Source organism: Saccopteryx bilineata, chromosome 2, assembly GCF_036850765.1.
Source record: "Saccopteryx bilineata isolate mSacBil1 chromosome 2, mSacBil1_pri_phased_curated, whole genome shotgun sequence".
In the NCBI taxonomy this organism is placed as follows: Eukaryota; Metazoa; Chordata; class Mammalia; order Chiroptera; family Emballonuridae; genus Saccopteryx; species Saccopteryx bilineata.
Window position 1 is genome coordinate 365,457,124 of NC_089491.1, and position 12,979 is coordinate 365,470,102.

Sequence of the window (12,979 nt, forward strand, 5' to 3'; positions counted from 1 at the left end):
GCTGGGGCTGGGACAGGGCCTTTCCACGTGGACCCCACAGGGTTGCTGGCGCTGGGGCGGGGCCTTTCCACGTGGACCCCACAGGGTTGCTGGCGCTGGGGCGGGGCCTTTTCAGGGAGCCTGTGTCTTCTAGCACACCTCTATGCTCCATGGGCAGCCCTGTGGGGCAGGTGCTGCCATCTGCACTTTATAGATGGGAAAACTGAGCCAGAGGGAAAACCTTGGGTCCCAACAATTCTACTTTTGCTACCTGAACACATGGGCATGTGGAAGCATGTTGTAAAAGAATATTCACAGTAGCATTGTTCAGATCAGGTAAAACTGGAAACAACATACATGTCTATCAAGAGAATGGATTAAAAACCCAAAAAACTAGTGGTGTTGCCCTGATGCCTGGGCTGGGACTCATGTCTGGGCTTGGAGCTCCCCCTGCTGTCAGGTTCTTCGCTGGCCCTGGGTCCCCCGGGCCAAGGTAAAGGGAAAAGCTGGGCCATTTAAAGAACTCCTGGGTCTTGGGTATAGACGTTAGAACCCGAGGCCCTCCGGGAGAGGAGTACTGACCTGGGATTCTGGGGTGGTCACCCGTCAGTTCCATGAGCTTAAACATACTGTGTCACTTCCCTAAGCCTCAGTTTCCCCATCTGGCTTCCCTCCCTGTGAGGTTGAGCGAGCTGATGCGCATTAGAACATGGCTGACAGGTGAGGGCTGTGATGATGTCCCAGGACTGCCTTCACCACCCACCCAGGCCAGGGAGGCCACCAGGGCCCCGGCAGAGGGGCAGCTGCCCCCCATACTTCTCGTCCTCCCTCAGGTCCCAGCGTCGGAGCTGAGCCCTGTTGGTGTCTGCTGGACCCAGCCTAGGTGGAGGGTGGGCTGGGAGGTAGCTCCCACCTTGCACCTCATGGCTGCAGCAGGTGCTTCCCCGCCAGCCGAGGTCAGGCGGGACCAAAGGGAACTGGTTCCCTGGGTGCCCCTCTCCAGTCGGTAAGGAGCCCTCCTAACTCCACTCCCTTGTTCCTGAGACCCGTTTTGTTAATTGTATCAACCAGGGCTTCACCTAAGTTCCCACTCATGTTCTAGAAGCTGCTGTTTTGCATCTCTTTTGGAGGCTGATACTCAGTAAGCATCCCTGTTCTGTCTCCTGACAGCTGGCCGTGTTGGCTGGCCTGAGTGAGGTGTCCGGGAACAGGTGGTGGAAGAGGACAGTGAGTGTGGGAAGACAGCCCTCTTGGGGACTGTCTCCTAACCCATGCCCCTTGCACAACTCCAGGGGACAGTGCTCCAGGGGACAGTGCCCCCAGAGTCTCGCGGTCTGCTTTGTTCCTCGCATCCTCCACCATCTCCAGTTCCCCCGGAGGGGGCTCATCAGAGCGTGTGTGAATTCCTCTCTGGCCTGGCCTGGGGGCCCCTCCTGGGCAGCCCGGAGGGCAGTGGAGGCCAGGAAGCCCTCTCTACAGGAACGAGGAAGTGACTGTGGGAAGGGAAAGGAATGCTCTGCCGTAATCGGTGTCAGAAGTGACCCTGCACAGTTCCGGTGCCACTGACTCCCAGCTCATCTGCCCTTCTTCTCAGGACATTTAAAACATCCCTGGGCACCCAGGCTGTCTTCGTGGCGTCATAGGAGGACAGTCCCTGGTGAATGCTAACGTAGAGGATTACGGCTAGTCCTGTGGGTGTCAGAGGGCAGAGCCCAGAGCCCAGGAGACGCTGGGGGAAGGATGGAAAACGAATGGGGTCGCTGCATTCAAATTGCAGATCTGAGCAGCAGGGCCCTGTCAGAGAACCACGGAAAGACTCTCTCCCCCTCAGAGAAAAACATGCCCCCTCTTTCATTTCAGGCCCTTTAGGTTGCATGCAAAAAGAATCTCATGTTGTTCTTCAGAAATGAGTGTTTCCTTTTATTAGAAAAAATAAGAATGATAAATCAGTGTCTACCATTTTGCCCTGGATGACAGGAAGCTCAGGGCTGGGTTTTCATTTGAAATAATTATATTCGCTCTCTTCCTTGCTGGTATCTTTCCCCCTCCAGGGAGCAGAGGAGCGCTGCAAACTGTCAAATTGTAAGGTGATCTCCAGTTCTGATGTTTCTGTCCTCCTGCTTTCCTAGGGTGCAGCAACTGGAGGAAGAAAATACAGAGCTTAGAACGACGGTGACTCGACTCAAGTCGCAGACGGAGAAACTGGATGAGGTGAGCAGAGGTGCAGGCTTCTCCCAGGCTTGGATCTGGGCCGAACCCACAGAAAGGCAGTGGGCCAGCAGAGGCCTTTAGTTCTGGTTTCTAAAGTTCTAGTAAAATTGTCCTAGACAAAAAAGGCAACAAAATATGAATAATAATTGGTCTTTCTATATTTCTGATTTTCCAAATTTTCTGCAGTGAATATGTCTCCTTATATAATGGGAGAAAATAAAAAAGAGACAAAGGTTAGCTTCTGTTTGGGCTGTCGCTTTATAGCCAAGTTTCATCTGGCATTTGAGGATTTCAGAGGCCTGAGATTTTTCTAGTTGTGTTTCTAGAATCCTAGGGGATCTGGACTTTTTCCTTTTTTTTTTTTAAGTGAGAGGTGGGCAGGCAGAGACAGACTCCCGCATGTGCCCGGAATGGGATCCACCCAGCAAGCCCCTACCAGGTGATGACCTGCCTGGCTGAGGCCGCAGCTCCGTTGCTTGGCAACCGAGATATTTTAGCACCTGACATGAGGTCATGGATCCATCCTCAGTGCCTGGGGCCAACTTTTTTTGAACCATTCGAGCCATGGCTGCTGGAGGAGAAGAGAGAGAAAGAAAGGAAGGAGGAGAGGAAGATAGGGAGAAGCAGATGGTTGCTCTCCTCCGTGCCCTGACCGGGAATTAAACATGGAACATTCACACGCCGGGTGGGTGCTCTACCACTGAGCCAACCGGCCAGGGCCTGGATGTTTCTTTAAGCTGTGACTAGAAGGGTCTGTCTAGGGAGCTGGTCTGATTGCCCGTGTGTTAAGGTGGCAGACACAGACCCTCAGGGAAGTCTGTGGGGCACAGTGGGCCCCTCTGGACCCACTCCTCCACTGACCTGGTCTTCCCGAGTCAGGAGCGGCAGCGCATGTCTGACCGGCTGGAGGACACCAGCCTGCGGCTCAAGGATGAGATGGACCTGTACAAGCGCATGATGGACAAGCTGCGGCAGAACCGCCTGGAGTTCCAGAAGGAGCGGGAGGCGACACAGGAGGTGGGTCCCAGGCCAGAGGGCTCCGGTGTTCCCTCCTGCGCCCCTCGTCCCACCAACCGGCCTCTCTCCCACGCAGCTCATCGAGGACTTGCGGAAGGAGCTGGAGCACCTGCAGATGTACAAGCTGGACTGCGAGCGGCCAGGCAGGGGCCGCAGCTCATCCTCCAGCCTGGGCGAGTTCAATGCCAGGGCCCGCGAGGTGGAGCTGGAGCACGAGATCAAACGGCTCAAGCAGGTGGGGCCTGGGAGCCTCTGTCTGGCAGGATCAGGTGTCCAGGCCCCCCCGGGTGGGTTTCCCACCAGGGGGCCAAGAGCTGTAGCACCCCCTCTCACACACGCTCCTGTCTGCTCCACTCACAGCCTGGTTGTCGGGCAGGAGCAGGCATACCTCAGTGCTCCGCCTGATGGAGATTTCTGGGTCTTTCCTTGGCACCCATAGTAAAAAGTAGACACCGCTCTTCTGTCCTGGGCGCGTGAAGAGAAGAATGAGACTGTGTTATGGTCTCTCAGTGAACCCTGAGCCCAAGGCGCCATGTCAGATGGTCTCTCCTACATAGGTCTCTCCTATATAATTGGAGACCAGTCAGGGTGGGGGTGGCGGGTGGCGGGCCCAGGAGGGGCAATGACCAAGTGAGGGAGTGATGGTTGCTGAAGCCCCACGCTTAGCCAGTTCTGGGGCGGGAAACCGCTGTATAAATCACACCCCTCAGTTGGCTGCACCCAGATGTTCTCGTTCCCACAACAATCCTAAGACCCAGCTCCTTTCATCCACTAGGGGGAGCCCGAGGTCACAGGTGTGAGCCAGTAGGTACCTTTAGGCAAAAGCTAGGCTAGAGCCTGGGGCGGGTAGACGGGTCTGTTCCGGGCACTGTGGGCACCGGGCACCGTGGGCACCGGGCACCGTGGGCGGTGTGCTGGGGAGTGACGAGGCACCTGGAAAGCGAGCTCCCACGAGCAGGATTCCTGAGCCCGCTGCGGGAGGAACCGAGGAGATGAGCCAGTCTGCCAGCCCAGCGGGCCAGTGTGTCAGAGGAGCCACTGGGTGGGCAGTGTCCCCACACAGGGCCTTGGGGCTCCACTTCTGGTCCATTCAGCCCCAGGGAAGAAGGGGGGGCCAGAAACCATGCTCCTGCCTGGACACTTGGCTCCCCTGAGCAGGGCTGTGACTAAGAACCCCTGGACCTCCCAGGACCCAGCTCTGCCCCCACCCCAAGCCTGGCAGAGACCACATCATCTGGGGGTGTCCCGGCAAGACACACACCTGCGGGGAGGGTACTGGTGGGAATCAGGAGACAGTGGATGCAGGCAGTGGGTTCCAGTGGGTTCTGGATGCTTCTTACTCACAGGAGAATCATAAACTACGGGATCAGAATGACGACCTGAATGGACAGATCTTGAGCCTTAGCCTCTACGAAGCAAAGAACCTCTTTGCCACCCAGACCAAAGCCCAGTCTCTGGCTGCGGAAATAGATACAGCCTCGCGCGATGAGGTAACGTGCCCATTTGCTCGCGCTTTCACTTTGGGGGCCTGGCCCTCCTCTGAGTCCTGCCACAGTGTGGAGTCCAGCTGCCCAGAGCAGGAAAAGAGAACCAGGGTCTGGCCCCCGAGAGTCCCCACCTGCAGCTACCCTGAGTGACATGGCAGAGCTGCCGGAGGAATTATGTCAGCTCTGATTTCCTGCTCGTGGTGGGAGGAGCTCTCAGATTTGGGAGCAGGGTAGAGTTTAAGTCTTAGCTAGAAATGTGCTAAAATGGCCAGTGGATGTCATTAACTTTAGTCCAGGGGAGTCTATAACTCCCCTCCTCCAAGCCAAGTGGGCAGGGGTCCTAGCATTTCCTGAGTACCTGCTGGCAGTATGTCTTCACCTAATCTTCTAACAGCTCGGAGGCAGTCTGAACAGATTGAGACCAGGACCCAGGATCCCTGAGCCTGTGGAGGGAGAGGAGCCCAGGCCTCTAGCAGCAAAGTCCTGTCTTTCTGCCCCACTGGGGTGTGGTTATGAAAGTTCAGGTCTCCAAAAATACTTCGGTTACATTTCACATGAGTCTAAGACAGTCACTGGCCCCTTACACAGAGCTAAGCTGAGCCCTGGTCTCTGGGAGTTCTCAGATGAGCCAGGGGCAGATGCAGCATTTCAGTGTCATCCTAAAGGACTGGTCAGGAGCTGATCTGGGGAGGGGCACTGGCAGGGCCAGGGGCTAGGGGGCCATTCCAGGCAGAGGACACAGCCTTACCAGTCTTAGGGCCCTGGGACTTTGGATGTCAGTCTTGGTTATAAATGCCGTTGGCCAGTGTTCTCAGCTTTTACCAAAAACTTACCCACACCTGGGCCCTTCCACAAACCAGTTAAGTCAGAATCTCGGGGTGGGGCCTAGGCATCTGCATAGGTCACCTCCTCAGATATGAGCTGAGCTGAAAACTTTAGACTCATGTCCTGGCATCCAAGTGCTGAGGCTGGTTTGGGGGCCGCCTTGCCCAGGGTCTCCCGATCTCTGTCCTCGGGCACTGGCTCTGACCGTGCCTCCCATCACCCTCAGCTCATGGAAGCCCTCAAGGAGCAGGAGGAGATCAACTTCCGGCTGCGGCAGTACATGGACAAGATCATCCTCGCCATCCTGGACCACAACCCCTCCATCCTCGAAATCAAACACTGAGACACGGGTGCTGGCTGCAGAGCGGCCTTGGGACTCCAGGACAGAGGGCAGAGCCTGCCTGCGGACGTGGCCCACACGGGCCTCACATGCACACTGTAAATGTATCTCTGGCTACCACATGACGTGTGCTGGTGTGGATGTGGGGAGGTGCACAGCAAGGGGCGGCCATGCGGCCGTGGCTGGGGTGACACCTGCAGTTAGCTGTCCATGCACCTCGTGGTCCTTTTGCGGGGGCAGAGGGTCCTAGAGGTTGCGGGGGGCAAGGTCAATCAGGAGTTACTGTAGTAACAAGAACTGGAAGCTCATGTTTCAGATACTGGATAAAATGATTCTACCTCTGGGGGTGAGAAATCTGAAATACCCGAGGGAGATAGGCTTTGTCGCCCCACCCCATTTCCCCTGGGGGTAGGAGCAAAATCATCTTTTCTGGGAGGTCAAATGCCCAACAGCTGCGTCCTCGCCCATCTCTTTGGCCACCTTTGCAGCCCAGGTGCTCGCGCTCAGAGAGGAAGAAGGGGCGTTTAGGGAAACACGAGGATCGGCCCTGGCCAGCCCCCTCCCCGGCTGGCAGCCCGTGATGCTTGTGCACAGTGTCTCAAGGACTCGGGCCTGCCGACGAGCCACCTTCATTCCGAGAGTTCTCGAGTTCTCGGCAGTTTGAGAGTCCTCCGTACACTCCCCACCCCTGCTCACCTACCTCTCCCTGTGTTTTGTTTTTAAGACAATGTTTTGAAAAAAGCAGCATTCACTTGGCCGTGAAGCAAAGGGACTGAAAGAACGCAGAGGAGGCTGAGGGACAGGGCGGTGGGCGGGTGTTAAGGTGGTGTTGACATGGGCAACCCAAAGACGCGATTTTCAGGGAGGACCACGCTCACCTCCCCATCGGCCCCCTTCCCCTGGCTGCATTTTAAAGAAGCCAGGATGGACCGTCTAGCTGCCTGTGCGGACTGGGAGTGGGCCTTGCTCACCAGTCCGGGTTCTGGGCCCAGCCTGGTGACAGCAGGCCTCGGGTTTGGATGTTCAGAACCAGGGCTCTGGGTTAGGCTCAGCTCATATGAGGCCCCTGCGTTCCAACTTGGAGAAATGCACCTGTGGTCCGATTGTCAGCCCCGGGGGACGCAGATGTGGTGGGAGACACAGGCCGGGAAGTTTCAGGGGAACCCCGTCTTTCAGCCTCGTGCCGCGTGTGGGAATTCACCTTCACTCCGGACTTGCAGTGCAATCTTTTCGTTCCAGGCAGCTGGGAGCAGACACGGTACTTGCCTTTGAGTTTGTCCAGTGTTTCTCCATTTCCCATGGCTGTGATTCGTCTTTGTCACCCAAACATATGTGAACACGGATGGTCTTTCTTCCCCCCCTGCAGTGTGCTTTCATTAGCACTTCTAGGGAGTGTAAAAGGGAAGGTGTGGGCACGTGGGGCCGGACAGAGGGGAGTCTGCGGAGAGGACAGGCGGTGGAGGGTGGCGAGGGCACCTGGGGTCCTGGGTGTGCGCCCTGCGCACAAAGGCAGGGCGCTGGCGCTGTGGCCAGGACACAACCTTCATTCCGTTCCAATCAGCTTTTGTTTTTGTTGGCTCTTGTGATTTCTTTTTAAGCAATACGTACAGGATTTGTTTCTTGCTGCAAATAATAGGGCTGCGATGGTCTGAGCCAGGAGTTTGGGGCCACCCACACCAGCAAGACTGGGACAGGGGTCAGACTTTAGGGGAGTTTCTCAATCCTTCAGGACACGTGTGTCCCTGGCCTCCCCTGAGGGTCTGAGCAGTGGCGGTGGAAAGAAGGCATGAGGAGTAGGTCTCCTGAGAATTTGTGAATAGGAAGGCGTGGCCATGAATTATTGAAGAGGACAGAGGAATCGTGACATGGTCTTGGTCTGGGTTTGACTTGGGAAGGAGTGCTGTAGAGAGGCCAGCCAGGTCAGGTCCTGGGCTGCTGGGGGCTGGCCCCGGGGAGGAGCAGTTTACCCGTAAAACTCTAAAACTCTACAAGCTCTTCAGTGGCACTGACGTGGATAGCGGGCCACCTTCGAGGGCCTGAGTTGCATCCGATCACCAGAGGAAAAGGAATTTCTGTGGGGTAAGAGGGCGGGAAGCGCTGTTTCCCGAGGAAGCACCTCATCTGAAAGGCCCCCCGGGACCTGGTGCAGCGCTTGGGGTCTCTGAAGGAGGGCGTCTTTAAAATGGGACTGAGTTCCCTGTCATACACCTCAAGTTAAACCAACCTTCTGACTTCATCCGGAATATCTCAACCGAGTCTGTCAAATTGGCTTTTTAAGTTAACTTTTTAAACATACTCTCCTGTGCTTGAAAGCTAGCCCGAGGGGGGCAGCCGCTCTGGGAGTCCCAGGCCTCCAGCCTCTGGGCGGTTCCGGGGACTCTGGGTGGGGGAGGGGCGCTGGGGCAGGCCCTGCTTTCTCCCTGCGTTTTCTCCTCCCTCGTTTGTTTCAGAGAGTTCTGCTCTTACTTCCCAGTACCCAGCTGGTTACATAGAAAACAGGATGTGAAGTACCCTTGCCCTTCCCCCTTCTCCTCCCCTATCCCTTCTTCCCCCACTAGATGGGTTTTCCTTGCTTCTCTTGCTTCTCAGCTTTAAGGCAGTGGTTTTCAACCTTTTTACACTTGGGGGCAGGTGAAATTAGAATTATTTTGGGAGCCACTAAGGCAGAAATAACAAGATCATACAACATCAGGATGGTTGACTCGTTAGCACACCAGCACCCTGGTGGTTGAAAAAACACTGCTCTAAAGGACCCGGCAAGACTTGCAACCCAGGGAGCCGTGGGCAGCAGCAGCTTGTCCTGGGCGAACCCCCTGGACCTGTCTCCAAGGCCCCTTTTCTTTACACTCTCAGTCTCTTCTGAGTGTGTATTCCTGCACCACCGATAAATTATTCCTTTACTCGTTTTAAAAAAAAAGAAAAGAAAACAAGATGCCCAGTTGTAATGCCGGTGGCCGAGGCCATCAGGTTCACACTGCGTTCAGGCAGACGGTAGAGGAACTGCGGAGCCGGAAGCGTCGGGCCATTGCCCAGTTATTGGAGTTCCGCAGAGACTGGCGAGCACATACACAGGGAAACTGCTTTTTGCAGTGGAGGACAAGGGATGAGGAAAATGGCCTCTCACAGTGGTGACTGGGGGAATCGGGGAACCGCACCTCGCAGTGGCCATGACAGGAGAGCTATCTGGGAGAATCGCCCCCAAGGGGAAGCACCGGTAGCTTTTCCTAAAGACACACACCTGGCTTTCTGCCGCGTGTTCCTGCACTAATTGTGCGAAGTGCTTGCAGCCAGGAAACCAGTGAGCAAGTGGAACACAGCTGTTTTCCCCACACCAGTTAAATTTGAATTTTAGGTAAACGACAATAATTTTTTAGTAGAAGTAGGTGCCGTGCAATGCCTGGCACGTTTTTAAAACAGCGAGATTTTTGAAATTCTGATACCTGGGCCCAATCCCTAGAGGTTCTGGTTTCATTGGCCTCGGTGACTGATGTAACTGGGGGTCGCTGTGGGTGTTGGTTTTGTTGCTGTTTCCGCTAAACCCCAGTCGGGATTCGCACAGCCTTGTGTGAAGCCGGGAAGTGTTGGGGAAGGGGCTTCTGCATCCGACTCACACTTTGTGTGACACAGGGCTGACCTCGCACTCAACTCAGAGCCAAACAGAATTCGCGGAACCAGCACGTCAGTTTTATAAACAGTTGCTGATAGAAAAGGAAACACTTGCAGCTCTAGCCAGGCCCTGTTCCGTGGGAAGGTGTAAGAAACAAAGTTCCAGTAAAAAAAAAAAGTTTTTTTTTTTTTTTTGTTTTTTTTTTTTTAATTTTTTATTTATTTATTTATTTTTTCATTTTTTCTGAAGCTGGAAATGGGGAGAGACAGTCAGACAGACTCCCGCATGCGCCCGACCGGGATCCACCCGGCACCCACCAGGGGCGACGCTCTGCCCACCAGGGGGCGATAATCTGCCCATCCTGGGCGTCGCCATGTTGCGACCAGAGCCACTCTAGCGCCTGGGGCAGAGGCCACAGAGCCATCCCCAGCGCCCGGGCCATCTTTGCTCCAATGGAGCCTTGGCTGCGGGAGGGGAAGAGAGAGACAGAGAGGAAAGCGCGGCGGAGGGGTGGAGAAGCAAATGGGCGCTTCTCCTGTGTGCCCTGGCCGGGAATCGAACCCGGGTCCTCCGCACGCTAGGCCGACGCTCTACCACTGAGCCAACCGGCCAGGGCCAAAAAAAAATGTTTTTAAACTTAGACTTGGCCAGAGTTGGACAAGGTATTTTATTTTAAATGTGTTAGATTATTTGCAAATTTTAAGAGGGAAATTTCCTTTAGCTTGACTATTTCTGACCTATTCGAAACACAAAGCTCGAGAACCTTCCAAAGGTTTCACCTGGACCTGAAACAGTGGTTCTCAGCCCTGGCTGTGTATTGGAATCACCTGGAGGTATTTTTAAAATTCTGCTGGCTGGCCTGACAGCTCCCTCCATACACACACACACACACACACACACATACCACAACACCCCCCTCCCCAGGTTGGAATTTAATAGCGTGGGTGTGGCCCAGGCATCTAGATGTTTAAAGAGCTCCCTAGGTGATGCTGATGTGTAGACAAGCTTTTGAGGCCCTGGCCATGAAGGTCCCTGGTCTGAGATAGAGAAAGGGGTGGTTGTTAATCCAGGTGCTGGGTAATAGTAAGTTCTGCTGGGTTGTTGGTGGCTTTTCCTGATAGGAGGTCGGATGGTAAGTTAGCAGATCCCTTGCCCAGAATGGGAGGCCAGATGCCTTCAGGAGCAGGTGGATCCAGCTGTTCTTACCAGCCTGGGGGTTAGCAAGCTTGAGTGGGCAGGCCTGCCTGGTGCCCACGCAGTCCATGGGTGGCACGTGGTGGGAGGTAAGAGGGGGCGGGGTAGAATGGTGGGGTAGGGAGCTGACAAACAGCCTCAGAAGCAGCAGTTGCTTACTCCCACAGCTGGGCAGGAGGGGACACTGGCTTTGTGGGCGTTGCCTCTGATCTGTTTTCATCTGGGTGGATGAGGGTCGTCCCAGCTCCTCCCCTTAGTAGTCAAACCACAACCAGGCTCCAGGCGCTACTACACTGGTGAGTCTGATTGATTCCTGGGCGGTCAGGAGGGCACAGCGTGGACGCGTTTGTTGCAATGAGGGACTTAATAACTGACAAAAGTCTGCAGGGACAAATGGGGCCTGTGGATCAGGGAGAAATTAGTCCTCTTTTTGTGCTCTGTGGGTTTGTGTATTTAATGCATTAGCAAACTTAAAGCCAAAAGCTAATTTTAGATGTGATTGGAACAGGAGAGGTTGTTGGATGGTCACTACTCAAGGCAGTGACGTTGTTGCCTGCACAGATCTGCAGTGACTCTTTTAAAGGGCTGAGGGGGGTTTTAGATTGAGGAGGGGCCACTCAGTGGTGTCAGCCTCCCAGCCTTCCTTCCTTTGGGCCTCAGGCAGCCCCTCTAGGGTTATGATACAAGCTGGTGAGACTGAGCCATGCCTGCTGATAGGCCGCACACTAGGGGCCACCCTGTTCATGGTCACTTTAAGCAAGCCCCTTCCTTTCACTGATCTTAGGGGTCTCCAGGTCCTGCCCTCCTGCTCTGAGTGTGTGCATGAAAGGGCAAGAGCAGGAGAGGCCCGGACCACAGGCCTGCCCTAGCTGCATGGCAGGACCTTCTGCCACACTCGGCTGCCCACCTGGAAAATCAGACTGCTATCTAGATAAGGTTTGTTTCTAAAAACGTAAACCCTGGTGAAGCATGATGCAACGTGATTCTGATGCTCCTGCCTTGTACTTCTCTTTCCATTGTGACTGTAACAGGGATGTCTGCCCCGAGCCACCAGGAGGGGCTGGCAGGGAGTGGCATCCCACGGCCACCCCTGCGGGATCTCAGTGCTGCTGTCCCAGGAACCAGGCCTCCTCCCGGGGCCTCTGTTCTGCTGTGCTGCACAGGCTGTGTATTGTCTGCATGGTTTGGGGTCATTGTCCTTGTGCCTTTTTCTTCCCTGTCACCACTGTACAGGATTTTCCATGTTCCCACTGCCCCTTTTTCTACATCCTCTCATGGCCCTTCCCGAGCCCTGTAAATGTGTACATAGTGTTCTACTGTGTGTCTGCGTGCCTCCGCCACGTCGGTCTGCTCCCTGCCGGGTCTCCTGGCCGCTCACCCACAAGGATCAGGCTCTGCCGCCCCTTCGCTCAGTCAGCTGTGCCGACACAGTCACTTTGTACAGCATTTTTCTTTATAGTCTTAAGCTTCGGGGGCTCAGACCCACTTAGTCCCTCATTGGCCTGCTGCTCGTTTAGAAGCCTTGCGCACTAGAAGAGGGTGGCTGTGTAAAGCGACTTCTCCCACAAACCTCTCCCTGTGTTGGTGTCGGTATTTATAGAAAGCAGAGCGCACCGTCCTAACCTAGGGCTCCAGCCCGGCAGGGATGTCATAGGTCTGCAGCAGCTCCCGAGGCCACTGGAGGGCGTGCCCCTGGCCCCAGAGGAAGCGCCGGCTGTGTGACTCCCAGCACCTGGCATCGGGCTTGGGTTCAGGGTTCAGGTCGCTGCCCTCCGGTGTCTCAGACAGCTTCAGACCAGTGGGCAGAAGGAAGAGGCTTCTTGCTGCTGCCCGTCTGCCGTTAACAACTGCCAAGCTCTTCCTCATCTGCTGAAGGTGCTCAGACCAGGGTGCCATTAAATACCTGACCGATGTCGGGACCGCCGTCCAGCCGTGCATTGCTGCGACTCGCAGCCTGTTGGCTCCCTCCGTTCCGGCTCTTCCTGCTTCCTCGGCTGGTTCTCCTGGGGGCCCGTGTGGAATAAGCTGTATGTGTGGCCTCCTGTGCAAGGGTTAGATGGCTTTGTCTCTCTGGGGTTCCGCCTGAGTCTTCCCCGGGAGCCTCCGCCTGGAAACAGGCTCAGCTTTCGGGACAGGCGAGACCTCCACCTCCAGGCCCCCGGGTGGAGAGAGTGGGGTGAGGCCCCGAGGCTGTGTCCCAGGGTCCCGAGCAATCAGCCTGCTTCTTAGCCAAAAAGGAGCAGGCTCTCAGAGGCGGGCTCCTTCAGGAACTAGTGTACAGACCAAGGTGTAAATAAACAGTTTGCTTTTCTTGCCTGA

The 12,979-nt window shown here is 55.4% G+C and overlaps 1 protein-coding gene across 3 annotated transcripts in view; it reads left to right on the plus strand.

The window, feature by feature from the left end:
* The window catches only part of RAB11FIP4 (RAB11 family interacting protein 4), a 132,018-nt gene extending 119,039 nt beyond the window's left edge, over positions 1–12,979 (plus strand). For all 3 annotated transcript variants that reach the window (XM_066263284.1, XM_066263285.1, XM_066263286.1), the window contains 5 exons: positions 2,109–2,190; positions 3,070–3,207; positions 3,284–3,442; positions 4,554–4,697; positions 5,746–12,979. In XM_066263284.1, the coding sequence (XP_066119381.1) occupies positions 2,109–2,190; positions 3,070–3,207; positions 3,284–3,442; positions 4,554–4,697; positions 5,746–5,862 (640 nt within the window). In that variant the 3' untranslated portion in view covers positions 5,863–12,979. The remainder of the gene's footprint in view (positions 1–2,108; positions 2,191–3,069; positions 3,208–3,283; positions 3,443–4,553; positions 4,698–5,745) is intronic.